The following is a 20,179-nucleotide window of genomic DNA, read 5'->3' as shown; positions in this document are numbered from 1 at the left end:
AAATGTCAAATGTAGAATTCCACTTATACTGTGCCTGTACAATATTTTAGGTGTCTTTGGTAGATTACATACTGCAGTCTTCCACCCCACTACTGCAAGATCCTGAATTCCTTCCATATGTGCAACTGCATAAGAAATCCTCACTGAGACTTCAAGCACAGATTGAAGAGCTGTCCACTGAAATGGATGGTTGCAAAGCAGTAATGAATGACTTTCACTGCATAACAGCACTGGCAACAGCTCTTTACAATGCACTCCAGGATGTTGGACGCCTATATCCCTTTTACTTTTTTCCCCTCTGCAACTTCTTGATTGCTTTGCGGGAATCTCTAGCCCCAAAAGGTTGGCTAGATGTTCCATGCAGTGCAGAGATGGGGAAGGGTGTTGTCATATCAGACATTTCACACAGGATAGTGTCCCACTTATTTGCTCACTATGGACCATATTTGTTCCAGAACCATGCAGAATTACTGAGGTTGTTTTTTTCCGTTGCATTCTTCATGCACACAGAGGGCTGCTCTGAGATTGAATGTGCCGTCTTTCTCAGAGGATTCAGTGACATCGAATCAGCAGAATATTCTACATCAGCTAAACATTCTGCTACTTTGCTTCCAAGCTGGATACCAACCCATACCAAAGCTGATTTAGGTCTCCTAGAGAAAATCTCACCCTTCCATGGCTTGATCTCCTCTTTGAAGAATTCATCCAGGCAATGGCAGGAGTATTTTCAATTTCCTTCAGCCACCGTGGTTGGACCAGTTCCATGCCAGTCATACTCTCAATTGACAACATTGCAGCGTGCTATTCTTTGGAAGACATTCTGCCCACAATGGCTTGCAGCAGTGGTGGATGATCTCTCTGCATGTCAGCAAGGACAGAATATACAATCAGCTGTAGCAGGATGTTCTCCTACCAGTTCTCCAGAGGCACTCTCAAACCTTTTGTCCAGAAACAAAAGTCCTGTAATTGTAACTATGTCAAATCAATTAGAAAATGGGCCAGGAAGTATCCATCCTCTGCACTGGATAAAACACTCTGCAGAGATGAAGATGGTAAAAAAAATGTATAATTCATTATAATAAAAGGAACTGAAAAGATAACAGAAAGAAAATAAGAAAATTACCTTGATTTTCCTTGATTACCTTGATTGTCTAAAATAGGTATAATTTAAAGTTTCAAGTGCAATAGTCTGAAAAGTTATGTCAGTGTATACAGGTAACAAAATGAGCAAAAAAATTAAATGAGTACATTTATGGCTCCATTATAAAGTATATTATGAACTTCACAAAGTTTCATGGAAAAGCTCCCATTTGTCCTTTTTTGTAAGAACAAAAAATAACACTTTAAGACTTTTAATTATCGTGGGAATTCTTCTAACATTATTCAGCATTGTTTTGATGAATGCCCCAATTAATTCAATTGACGTACATAGCCTTCTGGCAGATTTAAACATTGTTCTTGTTTGTGGTAAGTGCTTGAGCACAGACTGTAAAATAGATATCCACAGCAATGGCACATGCCAATCCATGTATGATAGCTCTACTCCCTATCATACCTATGATATTAAGATATTGTTACAGGTTTCTGTTATTTTGTCCACTACCTTTTTATGACTTATGAAGTGCATTTAACCTTCTAAATTTCATGGAATCTTCTTTATGTTTTAAGAATATGTGATGATTTATAACTTTGTCATGATTCTCAATAGGTGAAGGTGGTTGTACTTACATTTGGGTCTAAATTCCAAAGAGATGATCTTCTTTCATCACTTAATACAGCTGTTCAGACTGGCTGTTGGCTGGTTTTGGATAACTGTCACCTGCTTGATCATTGGGACCCCAGAGTCATTACTCAGCTAAGACAGTTAATATCCTGCCCGGGAAAAGGTAAGTGCAATTCTCTTTACTCAGTCTTCAGCTACGGCTTAATTCTCACTGCTTAGCCTTGATCATTGGGCTAATGGACTACAGCTATTATTTTATAGCATTTCTTGTGATTTGTATTTCCTATCAATCTCATGAATCTTACAATGTTCAATCATTTGTACATCAACATTGAGCATAGTAGTAGTTGTTGTTTCCACAACAATTTACATTTTGGCTTGAAGTAAAAGGAAGCATTCAACGATTTAAGGTTTTTTGTAATTGGCACAACAAAATTAATGATTATGTAATTTAAACTAAAAATATCACTCCAATACAAATGACAATAAATGGACACTTAAAGGAAAATGACAAAGTGTGGAAAATAATTTAATGATAGAACAGGAGACCCAGTGCGAGGACACAGATGGACAATAACAAAGTATCAATAATTGCGGCAAATAAAGTACACCCTCCTCTACTTTAATATTTTTATTTATTAAATAATATTTATTTAAATATAATATTTATTTAAAAAATAATAACATTTGTGTGGTCTTTCTATAAAAATAATAATAACCTCAGGTGACAACAAAAAACACAACAGATTTCAATATGTAGTAATTTTTCCCAACAAGAAAACTGACATTTAGAAACCAGGTGGGAAATAAACCATTCATACTTCCACAATCATTTAGTTAAGATCTAGTTGTGTGTTCTGGAGCACTCAGATGTATGTTCATACTCAGATTTATGTCCATACACAGTAATGCTAAAACGCAGGGGATTAGCTATGACCTCTGAGAAGCCAGTGTTGTTGCTCATCAGTCTAGAACAGCTTATAATTCCATTTCCAAAAGGTACTTGCTAGTCTTCCCAGGAGTAGGCATCCCAGAAAATTTAGTCCATGGTCAGACTGTTTAATGGCCAGCGATATAAAGAAAAACCCAAGAGCTGCATTATGTGGCCTACAGGCCTTTGTAAGCTCATTAAATATTTATGTTCATGACAGCGCATTCTGAAAAAGACTAAACAAGTATGGTTTTCCTTGAAGGGAATGTAGCTAAAAGCCAAACTGTACCATCTCTTACTATCTATCAAGCATAGTGGTGGAATGGTGAAGATTTGGGCTCATTTTTCCACCACGTTTTGAAAAAACGTGCAGTCACTGAGACAACAATGAACTCCACTTTATACCAGTATTCACTTGAGTCAAATGTGAGGCATTCCACTTAAGCTGAGCTGAAATTGGTTTATGTGACAGCACAATAATCCCAAACACACCAGCAAATTAACGTCTTAATAGCTAAAGAAGAAAAATGATCAAGGTGTGGGAATGGCCAAGTCAAAGTCCAAGCCGCATCTCCGCCAAATGCCCTCAAACATCAGTGAATTGAAGAATTGTATTAGTTAGATACTGATCAAGTGCATAAACAAAACATTTATACTTTAATTTATTGTTGATAAATGTGATTCAAATTATATTATACTTTATTTTTCCCACCTGGTATCAGAATGTTGGTTTTCCTTTTGTAGAAAAAAATGACATCATGAAATCTGTGTCTTTTTCTTTTCACACGGCTTATTTGTTTGTTTATAAAAGTAGCCTTGATATTTAATCCCTGATAAATAAAAACATAGATCTGTAGGGTGTACTTTCTTTTTCTTATAACTGTAGCTAGCATGTAAGTGAGGTACAGCATTGCAGATGAATGATCTAAAAAAAAAAACATACAAATTTCACATAAAAAAAAATCATCTGATCTAAAAATTGTTTTTCCTTTCTTTCTGCTTATTAAATACTTCAGATTTGGTCAGCATTAATTCTACTTAACCTGCCCTATTACAGGTTAGATTCAGCACATAAACTATTCCTGATACTTGGACTGGGTTTTGTTGGAACAGAAGAAGATTAAGAATCTGAATTTATGAAAAACATTCATGAAAATAATTAGCCAGAAGCTAAAAGCTGAAACAAAAATCAGTGTGGTGCTAACAGTAAATTACTTCAGAGTCTCAAAACTTATGTTTTACTATTTTTCTTTTGTAAACCTGAGGGCACTGGATGAATAAGGAGGCAGATGCAGGGCTTAATCCAATTGGAGAAGGTGCAGGAAATCAAGTACATCCTCAATTTCGACTGTGGCTTATAACGAAAGGCAGTGCTCCACTTTCTATTCCAGGTTTGTTATATTTGATTATTTTCCACGGAATACATTTTGTTCTCTGTAGTATGTTATGATTATACCATTTAAGAACTCACAGATTACAATCCAATAAACAATTGACAACTAAGACAATTGAGTCTCTTAGTTAGTATATTAGTCAAACTAATACAATTGAGTGGCAACAATTTAGGGAAGAACCACAAATAGGTGTTATGGTCAAGCGTCTTTAAAATTATGGCCATATCGTGTGTTTGGGAGCATGTGTGTATTTGTCACTGTATTATTAACCTTTATAGCATCATACACTCTTATCCAGAACAACTGTATTATTAAAATAATTTTTATTATCAATGAGATTTCAATGAGATCAGTCAACCCTAATAGTTTAATTGAGCTTTTGATAGCCTTCACATCTCCACTATTGTGCGCAGGTATGCAAAATGATATAATTGAAAGATTTGGGTTTTTGATTTGCAAAACAAAAACCCAAATCTATCAGTTACCCAAAAACCCAAAACTATCAGTTATTGTGTGCAGACTGATGATCAGCTTTAATTACTTAAACATAAAGGAGCTCTAAATAAAAGGAAAAGTGTGGACAGGTAAATAAATAAATCAACAGATTGTGTCAATTGTGTTATTTGTTTACTAAACTGAATATCCAGCCCACTGTATTTTGGGCTAAGTTCAAATGAAATTAGAATAGACCATAAATACCTAGATCCAGATGTAACATTTTAATCAAACTACCAATGGCAGCAAGTGACCAAACATTGTTGTTCTGTTTATAAATTGACTTCCACTGCAGCTTTTATTAGGATGTCTGCCATGCATTTGGTGTTTGACTCTCAGTGGGACCTGAAGGATGAGCTGTGCTCCTCATTTAGACAAGTTACCTCCACAGTTCATCCTGCTATGAATATGGTGGATCCTATTCTTCAAGCTGCTGTCCTTCATTCTGTTTTAATGCAAAGACAAAAAGTGAAGCATCTGGGACATGGGAGCATATATAAATGGTGAAGTTCATAAATGCTATAAAAATGGAAATATATGATGCATAAATAAATAAGGTTAGTGAAAGTTTTGTTCTGTTCCTTTCCCCAGGTCGTATGAAGACCTTCTTGCTCTGACTGAAGCTCATGCCCGCCTTGCCAAACTGTGCCATGACCCCGTTGGAGCACTGGAATATGTTGCTGGTATTACTGCTTTTACTTTATCTTATTAAAATAGCAATTTAATAAGGTTTCTTCTACAATTGATCAACAAATTCTTATGTAAATGAACAATGTACAGTATATAAAGGTGGATGTAAAGCAGAAGCAGGCTGCCATGGGGAAAATGTGAGGTAGCACATTCCATCTTCTAACTTAATATCAACATTTTGTCTATGAGAGACCAGATTTTTATACCAGAAATAATCAGATATAGGAAATATAGAAATAAAGTGAAAGGTGATGTGCGCTATTTTCTGTTAATAAAGCAGTCCTCTATTTAAGCCATCAGTTCCTAATATATAAACATTTTAAAATTTGATTTTGTTGAACTGCTGTATTATTGATTGAAAGGAAAAAAATTGAGGCTTTTTATGCTGCAGGAGGCGTTTTTCGCTTCCCTGTGTCCGTTACATAGAAGGGTCACTAAAAATCTACACAAAATTATTCTGACTGATTGCCTTTATCCTGCACTGAAACATTTCTATCTTGATGGGAGAGATCTCTTCCAGGATGAGAATATTACTATCCACAGATCACTGAGCATTTAGATGACTATGAAAATGATGTAAAATCGTAAAGTATGGCATCTTTAAACTTTTGGTCGCCACATTTTGGAAGTCACATTGGTAATTCCATGGCAGCAGAAACTGGATAATAGACAACTCTTTATTTTAACTGTATGATCACAATCTACACCTGATGAAAACATGATCTCAAACCAGCTGAATACCTATAGGAGATTTTAGCCTGCCATGTTCGATAGCAAAATATTAGAACATCCTTTGAAAACAAAATGGTGCTTCATCCATCTAGTACAGTTACAGAGACTTGTAGAATTGATGCCATGGCACAAGAAAGCTGTTCTGGCGGTTGTGGGCCTAAAATATTAAGACACTTTAGGGATTCCTTTCATTTGTTACTCATCTGTATAAATATCCTACCCTGGTTTACAGTGCTAATTTGTCTACAGCATACTTGATATATGGCGGTCACGTGTCAGACTCAGCTGATTTGGAGGCGGTGAAATCAGTGTGTAGAGTTTGTCTACAACCCCCACCATCTACTTTGGGTAGTGGCCCACACATTCTTTCAGAAATGATCAGCATGAAAGGACATTTTGGTATGTAATTACATTTAAACATCCTGCAGAAATAGAAACAACATAATTTCATTTAGGGAGAAAAAACCCTTGACTTACTTTCTCATTCTTTATTTTTAGATGAGGACATTCTGAAAGCTGTACAGCACTGCATTGAAACCACAGTAAATACCAATGATACCCTGCTTCTAGGATTCAGTGCAGAGATGAAAAATGATATAGTGAAAATAAGAAGTCACACACTCAGAGTCCTACTTCTTCAGTCTGACAGTTTTGCAGCTGCCAGACATTGTGATGACATGCTCAAGCACTTTCCAGAGCTCAAAGACTACCAAAAGGCTCAAGAAAGACTACAGAAATTACAGACCCATTTTGAGTGGACAAAGAAGAGCAGAGGTGTTGGTGAGGGAATAGTTTCGCTGGGCCCCATGCATGCTTTCCTCCAGACAGAGTGGGAGAATCTTACAGAGACTGTCTCATCACTGTGTCAGGACATTTCTGCTTCTCCAAATATCTCATCCATTATTTCAGTGTTGGAGACTCGAGCAAACTTGCTTGAAATGTATCAGATGGACGAATGCAGTGGTTCTCCTCCTGTCTACTCTTTATCTGCCTTTGCTAACCCTCGTGGCATTCTGGCTGCTTTGATCAGAGAGACTGTCTACATCAAACAGTGTGATATCAGCCAAGTTACCTTGCATTTTCAGGTATATTACAAGATCTTAAAATTAGTATTAACCAAGACTAAAGCACTTTTGAGCACTGGTTATAGCAATATGTGACATATCACACGTTTTTTCACAATTACACACAAAAAAATTAATTAGATTAAAAATTAATTAAAAAGATTAATGTAAATCCACTGTATGGATTTCTATGTATAGACTTGTTTCCTTTTATATCCACCATAAAGCTTGTCTACCTCTTCAGGTCCTAGGCAATGTAGCATCTCCAGCATTTAAGCTCTCAAATGGGATCCGTCTTTCCGGCTTGGTGCTACATGGAGCATCATGGGATACGCAACCTGGGGCTCTGCAGGACACTTTGTCACCTAATCCTTGTCCTTTTCCTCTTCTCTGGGTCAGAGCTAAAGTAAGGAAATCCAACCTCAGCTACTCATCTCACAGTTCACCTTCTAATGCCTGCGCAATGCCTCTCTACAACTGTCCTCTATATCTGGACATGCAGAGTAAATATGGAGAATGGAACCTCTCAGCGGACAACATTGTCACTTATGTTCCACTTATGACAAAATTAGATCCAGTACTTTGCAAGATAAGACGAGTTAAATTAGTCAGTGCACTCCAAAAAAATGTATTTAGGTGATGATTATAATACTGAGATACATTTAAAAGACTCAACAACAACCTTTTTAAATCAAAAGATTTAATGATTTTTGTGAATGACATTTTAATATGAAATTTGAGTAGTTTAACTTTAAAGCTAAATTTATATAATCACTTATTATATAACTAGTTATTACATATTTAGATAACTTTTACAGTAAATCCTTACAAATTATGAAGTAAATGAATTTATAAAACTCACTAATTCATGGGTAACGGTACACATACAGTTTGCAGTCTTGATTCTCCAAATTCTCAACTTGACAACAAGGAACAAGGAACAATGCTCTTTAACATATTAGCACAATGTGTTATATATTGCTACCCCTGCCTTTTGTTTTACGGTCCCTGCAGTGCTATTATCAATGCAACTACCGTTTCTTGTACAAACAAGGCTTGAGTTCAAGCTTTATTTTCTTTACATCTTTTGAAACACTGTGTGTCTTCAGAAACTCAAAGGAGTAGAAGTGGCTGTTTTCCGTGTCCTAGATAGAGAAAATAACAATAGAAATACAACACAAAGATACAAATAAAGATGCATGTGTTTATTACAAGTGCATGAACTAAGTGATTTCAGATGTTTGTATACGCCATATTTCATTGCTACTATTATGTACGTGTTTTGAAATGTGTGCTTTTATCATCATCTTACCTTACTGACCACCTTAAAGCCCAGATGAGACAACTCTCCTATGAACTGGCGTATATTATCAAACCTGCTGGAAACCTCTGCAACTTTGAGGACGCCGCTACAACAAATTAAATAGGTTTAATTTATACATGTCTCTTTGTTCTAAAAGAAATCAGGGAAAGCACTACAAAGGTCAGTGAGGCCCCAGCACTTGATGACCTCACTCAAACCAAAACATTCTTACATTTCATGTTTTTTGTATTTTATCTTTTGAGAGAGGAATAATAAATGTAATAAAGGTCTTATCACATCTTATCTAATTTTATTTCCTTTAGATTTGTAGTTGTAACTGAATGATTCTAAATGATGTGCCAGTGTCAGAATTAATAACTACAGAAATGAAGGTCAGGGAAGTTTTCATTTTAAAAGGCATCAAAGCACAAATTACCCCATCACCAGAACTCTGTTTGCCTCAGCCAAAAAGTCTGCAAGGTTGGTCCCCATAAGTGAGAGACAAAAGACTGCAATGTCAACTGTGGAGTCACCAAGTGGCACCTGTACAGATACAAAACCAACAAACATAAGCACATGACCAGATCAATTAAACCATCCTCTGGAACCCCATTAATTAGAATACCAAAAAGAACAAAACACTGCATTAGGTAGTGATACAGGAATAACTTTCTGCATAGCCGGAGACCTTAAAATACACTTATGCAAAATTGGCAGCCAAATAATTTTACATTGTCCACAAAGGCTGACATGGCTTTATGACATTTGTAGCTCTAAATGGCTTGATTATTGATTGGTCAAAACAATACAGCCCATTATTTTCATTGTTATAAGTTATAACTAAAATTGGGGACTGCAAAGCACCATATACAATGATCAGCCATCATATTAAAACCTCCTGCCTAATATTGTGTTGGTCCCACTTGTGCTGCCAAAATAGCCCTCCTTCTCTGCAAGACCTCAGATGGTGTGTTGTGGTATCTGGAACAAAGTTGCTAGAACCTTTAAGTCCAGCAAGTTTTGAGCTGGGGACAACATGGAGCAGACTTGTTTGTCCAGGACCTCCCATGAATTGAGATCTGAGGAATTTGGAGGCCAAGTCAACACAACACCTTGAACGCTCTTATTTTTTTTCTCCAAAAATTTCATAACACTTTTTGCAGTGTTTCAAGCAGCATTACCCTGCTTAAAAAAGTCACTGCTATTAGGAAATACTCTTGCCATGAGGGGAGTACATGGTCTGCAGCAATGTTTAGGTAGGTGGTACATGTCCAAGTAACATCGACATGAATGCCAGGAATCAAGGTTTCTCAGCAGAACATTGCCCAGAGCATCACACTGCACATTGTAGGTGACACCATTCTATCTTAACCTTAAGCTTTAATTTTTTCAGCAATTTGTGCTACAGTAGTTATTCTATTGGATTGTACCAGATAAACTGTACCAGTTTCATTTCCCAATGCATATCAATAAGCATTAAACACCAATTACCCTGTTGTTGGTTCGCTGGACTTCCTTGCCCAAGTTTTTGTAGATACTTACCACACAGACCTGATGTTTTAGTGGTGCTTTGACCCAGTCATCTAGACATCAAGAACTTGCTCTCTTGATCTGTTAGTTGTTTTAATTTTATGGCTGATCAGAGATTTTGGACTAGCACAATAAAGGGCTCACAAATAACATAATAATGATGTGCCTACTCAAAAGTAAAAAAAAAAAAACTCTTATCTCTGGGCCTACAGGCTACAGGGTTACAACAAGAGACCTGATCACTTGCCTTGATTTTCTTGAGTTCAGACCTCTATAGTAAATGTGGTTTATTCTCTTTCAGATTTACTGATTCACTGACCGTGCTCATGATTTGTTCAGAATACCAAAAACATTTTAACTAGAACTTTAAACATGAAAGGTCTCGTTTGCTACGGGAAGTTACTTTTTATTGGTGCCTTATTTTTATTGCACTTTTCAAGCTTGTGAGTTTCTGACATTTATGAAATAGAGCTGTATTAGAGTGGAAACTTCTGAGCAAACACCTGACAAGGACATATCTAGATTCAATGGCTACAGACCTTAGGGAGTTTTTTCATCAGAAAATGACTTGCAAAGGATATTTTTATTTCAATACATGATTAATTTACTCATCAGTGACTTAAAAAACAAGACAATTGCAGAAATCTTACCATGGATGATTTTTTTATACAAATATTTATACTTAAAAGCTACCATCATACTTAAAATTACACTACATGAATCATACGTGTTTACATGTCAGGATAATACTGTCAGTCCGTTAACATTTGTATTGTTAAACAAATGTCAATTATTCAACTTTAACTACTTAATTTACATGTTACTAGTGAATGCATCAGTCAAATAGCCGATGCAACCCCTAATCACTAGTAAGGGTTTTAGAAAGTGGAGGTAAATCCATAGCTTTATGTTTTTGAATACATTCTATAAGCATGTCATTGACATAAAGCTAATATAATGACATAGATGATAGTGACAGATGAAATTCAGCATCTGAAAGCCTGCTATGTGATATAATAATGTCTGCTTAAAAAAACTTACATTGGCCATATCACAGACAGTGACAAGGTCGCAAACGGGAGCCAAATCAAAGCAGTGCACTTTGTTCTTCACACTCTGTGCAATCTTGCATTCTCCACATCCAAAGTCTGCTATTACCAAAGAAGATGATCTGAAAATTACAAACAAAAAACCACCAATAGAAGATATTTAACCACTTTGTCCCAAGGCACAAGAGTCGAGTTTAACACAACATTCTGCTCATTATTTAAAAGTGTACAATTCTTTTTGCCAATTTACTGAAACTATTGAGTTTTTTCTCAACACAACTAGACAACAGACCCCGCCTGTTTCATAGACCCCAGAGAACCACTGACTTTAAAATGAAGCAACTTCTCTCACCTTTGCCGAATAAAGGAAATGATGGAATCCACTGGGTTTGCAGGCCAGTGTTTCACTTGTTCAGTATAGCCTCTATGGTAAATCCTGATGGCATCAGGATCCTGCATAAACATACGTTTGGCCTCACCACTTGTTGATGTGTAAAGCTGCTCATTTATGTAGCGGAACCGGGCTGACTCTAACCGCTTCTCCATCCGGGACCTTAAAGCACTGGAGCGGTCCATTTGACATTCACTGTCTTTTTCCAAATGTTCTTTTTCCAAAGGTTCTTTTTTCTGTTCAAGATTTGCTTCACTTGCTTTATCACTTTCAGTGGCATTAATGTTTAACAAGCTACGCAATTTCTTAGCCTGGAACCAAGACTTTTTATCCACTTTTACAGGACTTTGTTTTTTACACTTATGCTCATCTGTCTTTAACCCATCACTGACTGGTTTTATAGGTGTTAATCGATGTGCGTCTTTGTTTACTTTTTTTGTAGTAACCTGGGCTTTTTTATATGCGTTTTTATTCAAGACTACATTATTGTTCTTCTCCACTGATGCCATTCTCCAAAGTGACGAATCATCATCCTGCATTTTCTCCGCTGTTGTGCGGACCTGTGTCTGCGTCACATTTTCCTCCAATTTAAGATCTGCATGTGCAGCTGAATTGAGAAGGAATTTATTCTTGCAATTTCTCTTGCTCTTCATTTTATTCTTCCACTGTTGCCGGCTCATTCTTTTTGCAGCAGAATCTTCTACTGCTTTATGCAACTTTTTAGAATCTGAAAAACACAATTGCAAAACAGATCATTGCAATTAAAAGCTAACAAGACAAAATTGACAATGTCTAATCTGATTGGATTCTACTTCTATCGATGGTGGCTGTGTCCAATTTAGGCTTCACTTGTCGCTTCTTCACAGGTTTTTGCAGTATGTCTGTTTCCCTCCCCACATCTTCACTTCTTGTATCAGAAGTTTTCTTCTGTTTTTTGCACCTTTTCTTCTTTTTCTTTAAAATGTGTATTGGAGCTTCTTCATTTTCATCAAAACTACCAACAGAAGGTATTGTATACTCCCAGTCTGGGGCTGAGCCTAAGGTCTGGAGAGTTCGCTTAAGGCATTGCTTGCTGATGGTCTTGTGCTATTTAAGGGGGAATTAAGACAAATAATTATAGATTTGTTTATGAAGAGACAATAATATTAAAACACACCACAGTCAAACCAAAGCACAACATATCAAAAAGTGCTTTATGGGATGACGTGATATTATGGACAAAGTCTAAAGAGCTTCAGCTACAAGGTTTTGCTGCACAAAAAACATATTAATAAAAACACTTAAGATGTTACGTTTAACATTATATACTAATAATAATAATAATAATAATAATAATAATAATAAAAAAAAACACTACCTTCCCCAAAAGAGGCTCAGTGTTCACTACAGTGTGGCCCTGTGCATTAAAGGGCAAGTTATCAGTCCAGTCCTCCTCTGCAAACATGTTAGTAAAAACACCAGCACCCTGGACACAAACACAGAAACTCAACATCTCAGAAACACAACAATAATCCAACACTGCACTTTTATAGTAAACACAACAATAATCCAACACTGCACTTTTATAGCAAACACAACAATAATCCAACACTGCACTTTTATAACAAACACAACAATAATCCAACACTGCACTTTTATAGTAAACACAACAATAATCCAACACTGCACTTTTATAGTAAACACAACAATAATCCAACACTGCACTTTTATAGTAAACACAACAATAATCCAACACTGCACTTTTATAGTAAACACAACAATAATCCAACACTGCACTTTTATAGTAAACACAACAATAATCCAACACTGCACTTTTATAGCAAGCCAACACACCTAGTGATAAATGCTACAGTTGGAGACCTAATCAATTAAATCTAATTACTCGCAGTAAATAATCCCGGATATAATCAGAGCTGCCGTATAAACAGAATTATTCTTGTTATGATTTCACCCAAAATAGTAAGTATAACAGCCGCTAAGGCTCCAACATTCAACCTTCTTTCACGGAGACAACACGTGGAGACTGTTTACATCCGGGTTAGGGGTTATTTTCCTCTGGCCAAGTGCACTGTAACATTTAGCGCACTAGTGTCCTACTGTGGTTACCCGATTCGTACCCTGCCCGATTTGGTCCACGCGTGCGCCTTATGCTTTACGACTCTGCCTGATCTCTGGTCATTTTACGACATTACAGCACATTTTGTGTCATTTAAAAATAACTCGTACTCGTGTGTAAAACTAATATCTTTTATATAAGTGTTTTTTTTTGTACTTATTTTATTTAGTTTTAAATAAAAATATAATATTTAAAATTTGGATAAATTAGTTGGTAGTTGATATGTTGTCATTATATAATAAATACTTAGCGACCAAACACATTTACTAAAAAAGTCTAAATAATATTCCACATATTATTATCTAAAGGTTAATAAGTGCATAAATTATAAATTATATTAATATTATATCTAAAACATTGATATGTGACATTGTCCTTTATAATGTAAGATTTCAAAGATCAAATTTGCACAAAAGTAAACAAGTCAATCCAGAATTTCTGTTATTTATCTATTTATTTTTAATACACAAAATAAAAAAATAATTTTTAAATTAAGTTAAAATCAACAGCGATAAATATAATAAAGTTTGTTTCCTAATTCACATCCTCAGCTTAGACTCTTGTAGAAGTTACTTGAATATCATGACTTTTTACAGCTGACACATGATGAGGCCTTTTACTGGGATTATTTATCTCTTGGAGTCTGATTATAAGACATACCTTTTACACTGGCTATTGCTTGAACAATACATAAAATTCAACATTCAAATATCTCACTTAAATATTACATTATTTTATTATGGTTAGTTGTTTTAAGTAGACAGCAGTTTTGTGAGTAACATTTGCTTAGATACTTGACTATTACAGCCCCATGTTGCAACGCAATTCCAAATCTATAGACAATAATATGGATTTACACCAGATTTTGGAACTTTGCTGTAGGGATTTCTGCCTCTCGTGTTGAGTGGGGTTGAAGTCAAGGCTTGAGGCAGGATGCATGGATTCACACCACCCTTGGCAAACCATAACTTCTTATATCTGACTTATGCAGTGACACGGAATGTGGGAACAAGTTTAGTTCCAGTGAAGTTAAACCTTACTGCTACAGCTAATAAAAACATCCTATGCACTTGTTGCTTCCAGCTTTGTGGCAATAGTTTTAGGAAGGATCATGTATGGGTGTTATGGTTTTGTGGCCACCCCTATTTTACAAACCGACAGCCATCAGTGCCTTCCAAGTATTTGTGAACACACGGGTGAATTAACTGCACCATAAATCTCATTCTTGCAGCCTGAACCCCTTCCCCTAAACACCAGTAAGTTTGTTATTCATGTTTTACTGTAACTACATTAACAAAAGGAAACATATTTTGCAACTTAAAAACCATCTGTTCTCTTATTCCAAATTGCATATATAAATACAATATAAAGCATCCTTAAGCATAATTATATAATATAGCAAAGAATACATCTCATGTTGACAATTACTTACTGTAAATTTTGTTCAATGAACGAATGACCAGCATGAACATACTGTGGTCAATTCAGCCTTCATTTTAGTTTAATTTTATTTAATTGTTAATTAATTTTATGCTTAGAATATTAGAAAAATAGACCTTCCAGGATGTCATAAAAATGGAACAATTTCTAGGCTCATAAATAAAAAAAACCATGCCAGGGTATTGATCAATTGATCAGAGCATCACATCTAATTAAGTAACCAAGACATATGTGCATTTTTAATCTTCAAAACTTTATACCAAAACTGTATTTTGTATTATTTTTGTTTACAAGCTGCAAATAAAGACACTTTCCTTCTCAGGACAATCTAAGGACATGAGACTCAGCACATGAGCACTGTTATAGGATGCCTTGCTGCTGACTCTTTCCCGCGATTTTCTTGGAGCATTCCAGCAAAGCATTATGGATGTCTTTAGCACAAGATATCTGAGATTTGATCATGCTAAGATACTGAGAGTAAGACAAAGACTCTGTTTGCACTGTGTCAGGTTTGGTCGCTGTAGGCACCAGGTTTGGAGAGTGTTTGGCACTGTCGATGCTCTGAGAGAGACACTCGTGAGCCAAGCGCTAAAAAACACAAAGGATAAATGTGCTGAACTTCAGTGTACAATGATAATGTAACCTGATTGTGACATAATATTCTTGACACTGCTTGGAATTAAAATAATAGTTTTTTTATACTTAAATAATACTTTAAGACATATGCTTTATAAAGAAGACTCTATATTATGCACTTATTTGTAATATAGTGTAGACATTTATTAATGCAATTTTATTTTTGCTGCTTACCAGACAGAGTTCCAGCTGATCACAGAGGGCGTAAAACTCTTCTAAACTCTTGTCAAATCGCTGAACTGTGGAATCATTACTCTTTCTAAAATAAAAGAGGCAATAACTAAATAACCAATATAAGGCACATGGTATGAGTTTTATATAGATGTGTTACATTAATGCATATAGGGAGAATACTAAAGCATGTATGAGAAACTGTAGCATTTCAATTCAGGATGAAAATGAGTTTCAAAGACAACAATCTTAACTGACCAATTCTTTATCACCTGGTTACTCCCACACTGACAAGATGTGATAACTGTAAAATGTCTCCACCATTTAGAAGGCTTGGAAAATATCGGTGGGGAAAAATTGTTTACTCTAATTTTTTCTCTAACGCATTCATATTTATTAAGTGCAGACATGGAGAGAACAAGCAGTAAACTGGTCTCAGGACTGAACCATGAAACTTGTAGTTCTGAGGGGTCAAAGCGGCCCACCATGACACCCCTAAATCGTGCACTGTTAGCAGAAAATATAATAAAGCTATAATCATTTTAATTTTTCAAAGTGTCAGTTTAGTTCAGCTAGAATAATTCAGAATAATTAAGGATGGGAAGGAAATTCTAAAGCAAAGTGAAGCCGATCTTCTGTGGCTAAGGAAAACTTCACAAAAACAAGCAATGACAAAGACAAAATACGATGGACTGGGTTTCACTTGTGTCATAAGAAGTTAACAGACTGTCACAAATGATGAGTTGGAAAAATGAACATCAACACAACAACCACTGATGGACTTTTAGACTTTACAAGCTTACTGTCCTCAACCACTTACCTTGGTGAGAGTGGCTTTTCTGCCCTCACTGCACTAAAATGAAGTACAGACAGACTTCATGTTCAGAACAGATTAAGACTAGAAGTGTCATGCATTTCAATAACACCTGGAGACATCAACCTCCAACCTCTTTAGTTCTGGCACTTATATTCTTCCTCAATGAAGGCAATATTTTTCATTATAAACTTTACATATACAGGGGGTGCAAAGGGGTCTTGAAAACTTTGGAAACTAGTTAATTACTGATAACCTAAAACAAAGTAGACTGAACTAGTACAACAGAAATGACCTGAAACATCTGTAGTGTTTCCCACAGACGCCTAGTAGGTGTCCTACAACATGAATTCTGTAACTGTGTTAAATAGAAATGGTTTGTATTTGTTTAAGTTCTCGTACTTACATTCCGTTATCAATTGCAGTATTGTGTGAAAAATTTTGTGAAGCAATGGCCATAACATTCTGAAACAAAGGTGCAGAAGTAAATCAGGTCAAAAAAAGCAAAAAAAAAGATGATTAACATGATTAACGTGCTTCTCAGTTAAAAAAAAAAGAAAAAAAAAGAAAAGAAACAACACAATAAACAAATATAACAAACAAATCCACAGGCAAACCTGTAAACTCTCTTTTAACTGAGGAATCAGCATTTTAAACCTATGGACTGGGTCAAAATCCTGCTGCTGGTTTAGCTGCTGCTGTTGTTGTTGTGAAGGCTGCTGAAGAACCGCCTGTGGGTTTGATGGCGGTTGTTGTTGCAGCGACATTTCTGTAAAAAGCAAGTTATTAGTCACAAAAAATCACTTTACAGACGTTTTATCGTCCTCCCATCGTTATTGTTGTTGGGCTTCTTCTTCCTCTTCTTCGAGTTAGGCCCGAGGTACACGTTAATCAACATCACCACCTACTGGGCGGTTTTGGGATGACAGGTAATTTAACGCGGTTATAACCCACGTCCACTTTTTTAGGTCACATACATTCATTTTACTCCCTTTTCCTCTCCAACTACACATTAACTTTCCATGTTTCTAGTTTACTCCATCACTCTGGTCCTTATGATGTCGCTTTGATTCCTTTAGTATTTATTCAAAATCTCTGCATCTTTAACAGAATCCTGCTTTCTGATTAGTATTTGGAGGATTAACTGCTCTCACAATTAGGAACATTAAACATGCTTAAATCTGGTGTCATAAAGAAAGGCTTGTGTCTGTCATTCACTAGTGTTTATTATCTATTTTATTAGATTAGCTTAAAATTAGATAGAGTAATGTTTGTGTTAAATCCTTTTAATTAAAACTTAGTTTTTCACTTAGCAGGGCACACAAATAGACAAATCTTCTATTCCACTTTGTATTTAATTGTTTTCAAGGAATTTCAATAGAAGTAATAAAACAAATCAGGATGGAGGTTGACTCAAGTCACCTTAACCTTAGCTAGATTTTCAGTTTCCGTTCACCTCCAGATGTTTATGGATGACCTCTGAATGGCTAGATCACAAGGGCCAGAGATCACAAGGGCCAGAGATCACAAGGGCCAGAGAATGCTAGTAAAAAGCAAACAACAATGAAATAGTAAGTGAAACAGATGAAAATGGTAAATTATATTCTGCTTGGTGTGTTCTGTTTTATGAAAAACAAGGGGGCAAAATAGTATTAATATTAAATTACATGATTATTATTATTATTATTATTATTCTCATTATTATTATTATTGTTATTATTATTATCATTATTAATAATAATGATAATAATAACAACAACACTACTTTGTGTTTTGTACCTGTTACTTAAAGCATTTAAAAGCTTGAACTTTGTTCTCTTTGTTTAAGTGGAATGGTCATAATTGAGGATCATTGAAATTGATGGTAATTTATTTACTTTGACAGTCATGAAATATGCAAAGGGAAAATAAATGTTTTTAATCCTTTGTCCTGCCTTTATTTATAGCATAAAAAGCAAATAGCATTATAATTTATAATTTATAGCATTAAATGCAAAAGAAAATATAGAAATAATATTGAAATAGCAACATGAACAAATTGGGTAATACAGAGTAAGAAAATACAATTCATTTAATATTTCATTTATAAGTTGGGATGGTTTAACAGCTTTTTGATTATTGAGATTTTCTGAAGAGAGCACGAAAATAAACACGTCAGAAGTTAATATTCCTATACATTCAGGTTCAAACTTAAGGCATCTTGCTTTGTGAATGTGGTATTTACCATCTTACAAATAAAATTAAAAGCATCTTCAGGCTCTTTATTTTCAGAGAAATCCAAATGAAAAAGAAGATTAAAAACATGTATGTTAAACAGCTGAAAATAAGATGCAAGGAAGCTGAAATTTGAAGCCTTAAATGTTGAGTGTAAGAGAATAAGTGAAAAAGAGAGAGAGATTCTTCCTCTAGGCAAAAATAGCGAGTAGGTTTGTGATTGAAGTTACTTAAATATTGGTTACAATGATAATAACAATGAATTCTTTTGAATTGGATTTTTTATTTTATTTTATTATTAAATATTTAATTGGAACTGGCTATAGCGTTTGAAAGTATTATTTGAGTAAAGTTCTAACAATTTTCTATAAGCGTTATTACCATTACTAGTTAAATTGTTATAAGCAGTTATTCAATTTCTTTCAATTTTTTTTATTTTCTAAAATATTAACCCCTTGAATAATAAGTTGAGGGATAAATAAATTCAAATTACATATTATTTTGTTAGATTTTACTAGAAACAACAAGCTACATAGAAGGTATGCCATTTAAAAGTTTAATATAGTCCTTTTTTGAAATATTTATTTCATACTTATCAAAACGTAAGAATTGTAAGAATATGAATCTCAATGTATTTATTACAGAAACTGCTGATCTCCTGGGGTTTTTACACAGAAGAGTCTTTAGGGTTTACACAGATTAGTGCAAAAAACATTGAGTGAGACTGTTCTGTGGGCGGAGACGCGTTGTTGAAAGAGCGTTAAGAATTGTTTGAGTTGCTAGGATGGACATAGTAACTCAAATAATCCTCAGATGTAAGAGCCATCCTCTTATCTTCAATCAAATTTTATTTGTATAGTACATTTAACAGTGCACATTGTCACAAATATATAAATTCAGGATACACATTTTTACACATCTTTAACAAGCAAGCCAGAGGTGATGGTAGCAAGGAAAAACTCCCTGAGACAATATCAGGGAGAAATCTTCTCCTCAGCTTGCAGCTTGCAGACTTCAGACACAGGTTTTTTTATGTTGTTGTTGATTGTCCCAGGATGTCAATAGTTTCAGAAATGCTCAGATCAGCTCATATGACACCAACATCCATGTACCAATTAAAGTCACAGAGCACTTATTTACAGCAGCAATTAACATGTATATGCATTCAGTGTATGCAGTAGTTCCTGAAGTTCAACTGTTTGAACATCAACAGTATCCCTAATAAATGTAAGAGCACTTGCAAAGACATGCAAGAGTCTGTAAGCTCATCAGAAAAAAGAAAGATCATATGTTAGAAATATTAATCTATTATCTAATCCAACTTTTACTCTGTTGCTCTACTGTCTAATGTACACTCAATATTTAATAGTATTGCTCATATAATGGGACAGAAATACATTATTATTCATGTATTAGTAATGACCGTGTCCCTAATATTTTTTTCTGAAACGGTAGGGCTTTTTAATCTCTGCTTAAGAAAATGATC

At 35.1% G+C, this 20,179-nt stretch overlaps 3 protein-coding genes across 5 annotated transcripts in view; 1 reads left to right on the top strand and 2 right to left on the bottom strand.

The window, feature by feature from the left end:
• Positions 1–7,719, top strand: part of LOC132858505 (dynein heavy chain domain-containing protein 1) — a 33,445-nt gene extending 25,726 nt beyond the window's left edge. Inside the window, 8 exon segments of the mRNA XM_060888885.1 lie at positions 51–1,052; positions 1,709–1,886; positions 3,920–4,045; positions 4,839–5,046; positions 5,135–5,226; positions 6,215–6,364; positions 6,464–7,050; positions 7,274–7,719. Of these exon segments, the coding sequence (XP_060744868.1) occupies positions 51–1,052; positions 1,709–1,886; positions 3,920–4,045; positions 4,839–5,046; positions 5,135–5,226; positions 6,215–6,364; positions 6,464–7,050; positions 7,274–7,669 (2,739 nt within the window). The 3' untranslated portion in view covers positions 7,670–7,719.
• Positions 7,710–13,447, bottom strand: rrp8 (ribosomal RNA processing 8). 3 transcript variants are annotated; one of them, XM_060887614.1, is made up of 8 exons: positions 13,298–13,447; positions 12,660–12,767; positions 12,115–12,388; positions 11,264–12,029; positions 10,904–11,033; positions 8,769–8,875; positions 8,342–8,438; positions 7,710–8,174 (listed from the first exon to the last, which is right to left on the bottom strand). In XM_060887614.1, exons 2-8 carry the CDS (start codon positions 12,744–12,746, stop codon positions 8,061–8,063), a joined length of 1,575 nt encoding a protein of 524 aa, XP_060743597.1. In that variant the 5' UTR covers positions 12,747–12,767; positions 13,298–13,447; the 3' UTR covers positions 7,710–8,060. The 3 variants fall into 3 exon arrangements, with proteins under 3 accessions (XP_060743597.1, XP_060743598.1, XP_060743599.1); XM_060887615.1 differs by lacking the exon at positions 13,298–13,447 and adding an exon at positions 13,185–13,291; XM_060887616.1 differs by lacking the exon at positions 13,298–13,447 and adding an exon at positions 13,136–13,254.
• A 1,643-nt stretch (positions 13,448–15,090) lies between these two features.
• Positions 15,091–17,374, bottom strand: med29 (mediator complex subunit 29). Its single transcript, XM_060888599.1, has 4 exons — positions 17,097–17,374; positions 16,886–16,944; positions 15,669–15,753; positions 15,091–15,446 (listed from the first exon to the last, which is right to left on the bottom strand). The coding sequence occupies exons 1-4, from the start codon at positions 17,244–17,246 to the stop codon at positions 15,219–15,221; spliced, it is 522 nt and encodes a 173-aa protein (XP_060744582.1). The 5' UTR covers positions 17,247–17,374; the 3' UTR covers positions 15,091–15,218.
• Positions 17,375–20,179: the final 2,805 nt, after the last annotated feature.

The sequence above is a fragment of the Tachysurus vachellii genome, chromosome 15 (assembly GCF_030014155.1).
Source record: "Tachysurus vachellii isolate PV-2020 chromosome 15, HZAU_Pvac_v1, whole genome shotgun sequence".
Taxonomy (NCBI): domain Eukaryota; kingdom Metazoa; phylum Chordata; class Actinopteri; order Siluriformes; family Bagridae; genus Tachysurus; species Tachysurus vachellii.
This window is presented reverse-complemented; position numbering and strand designations above follow the sequence as displayed.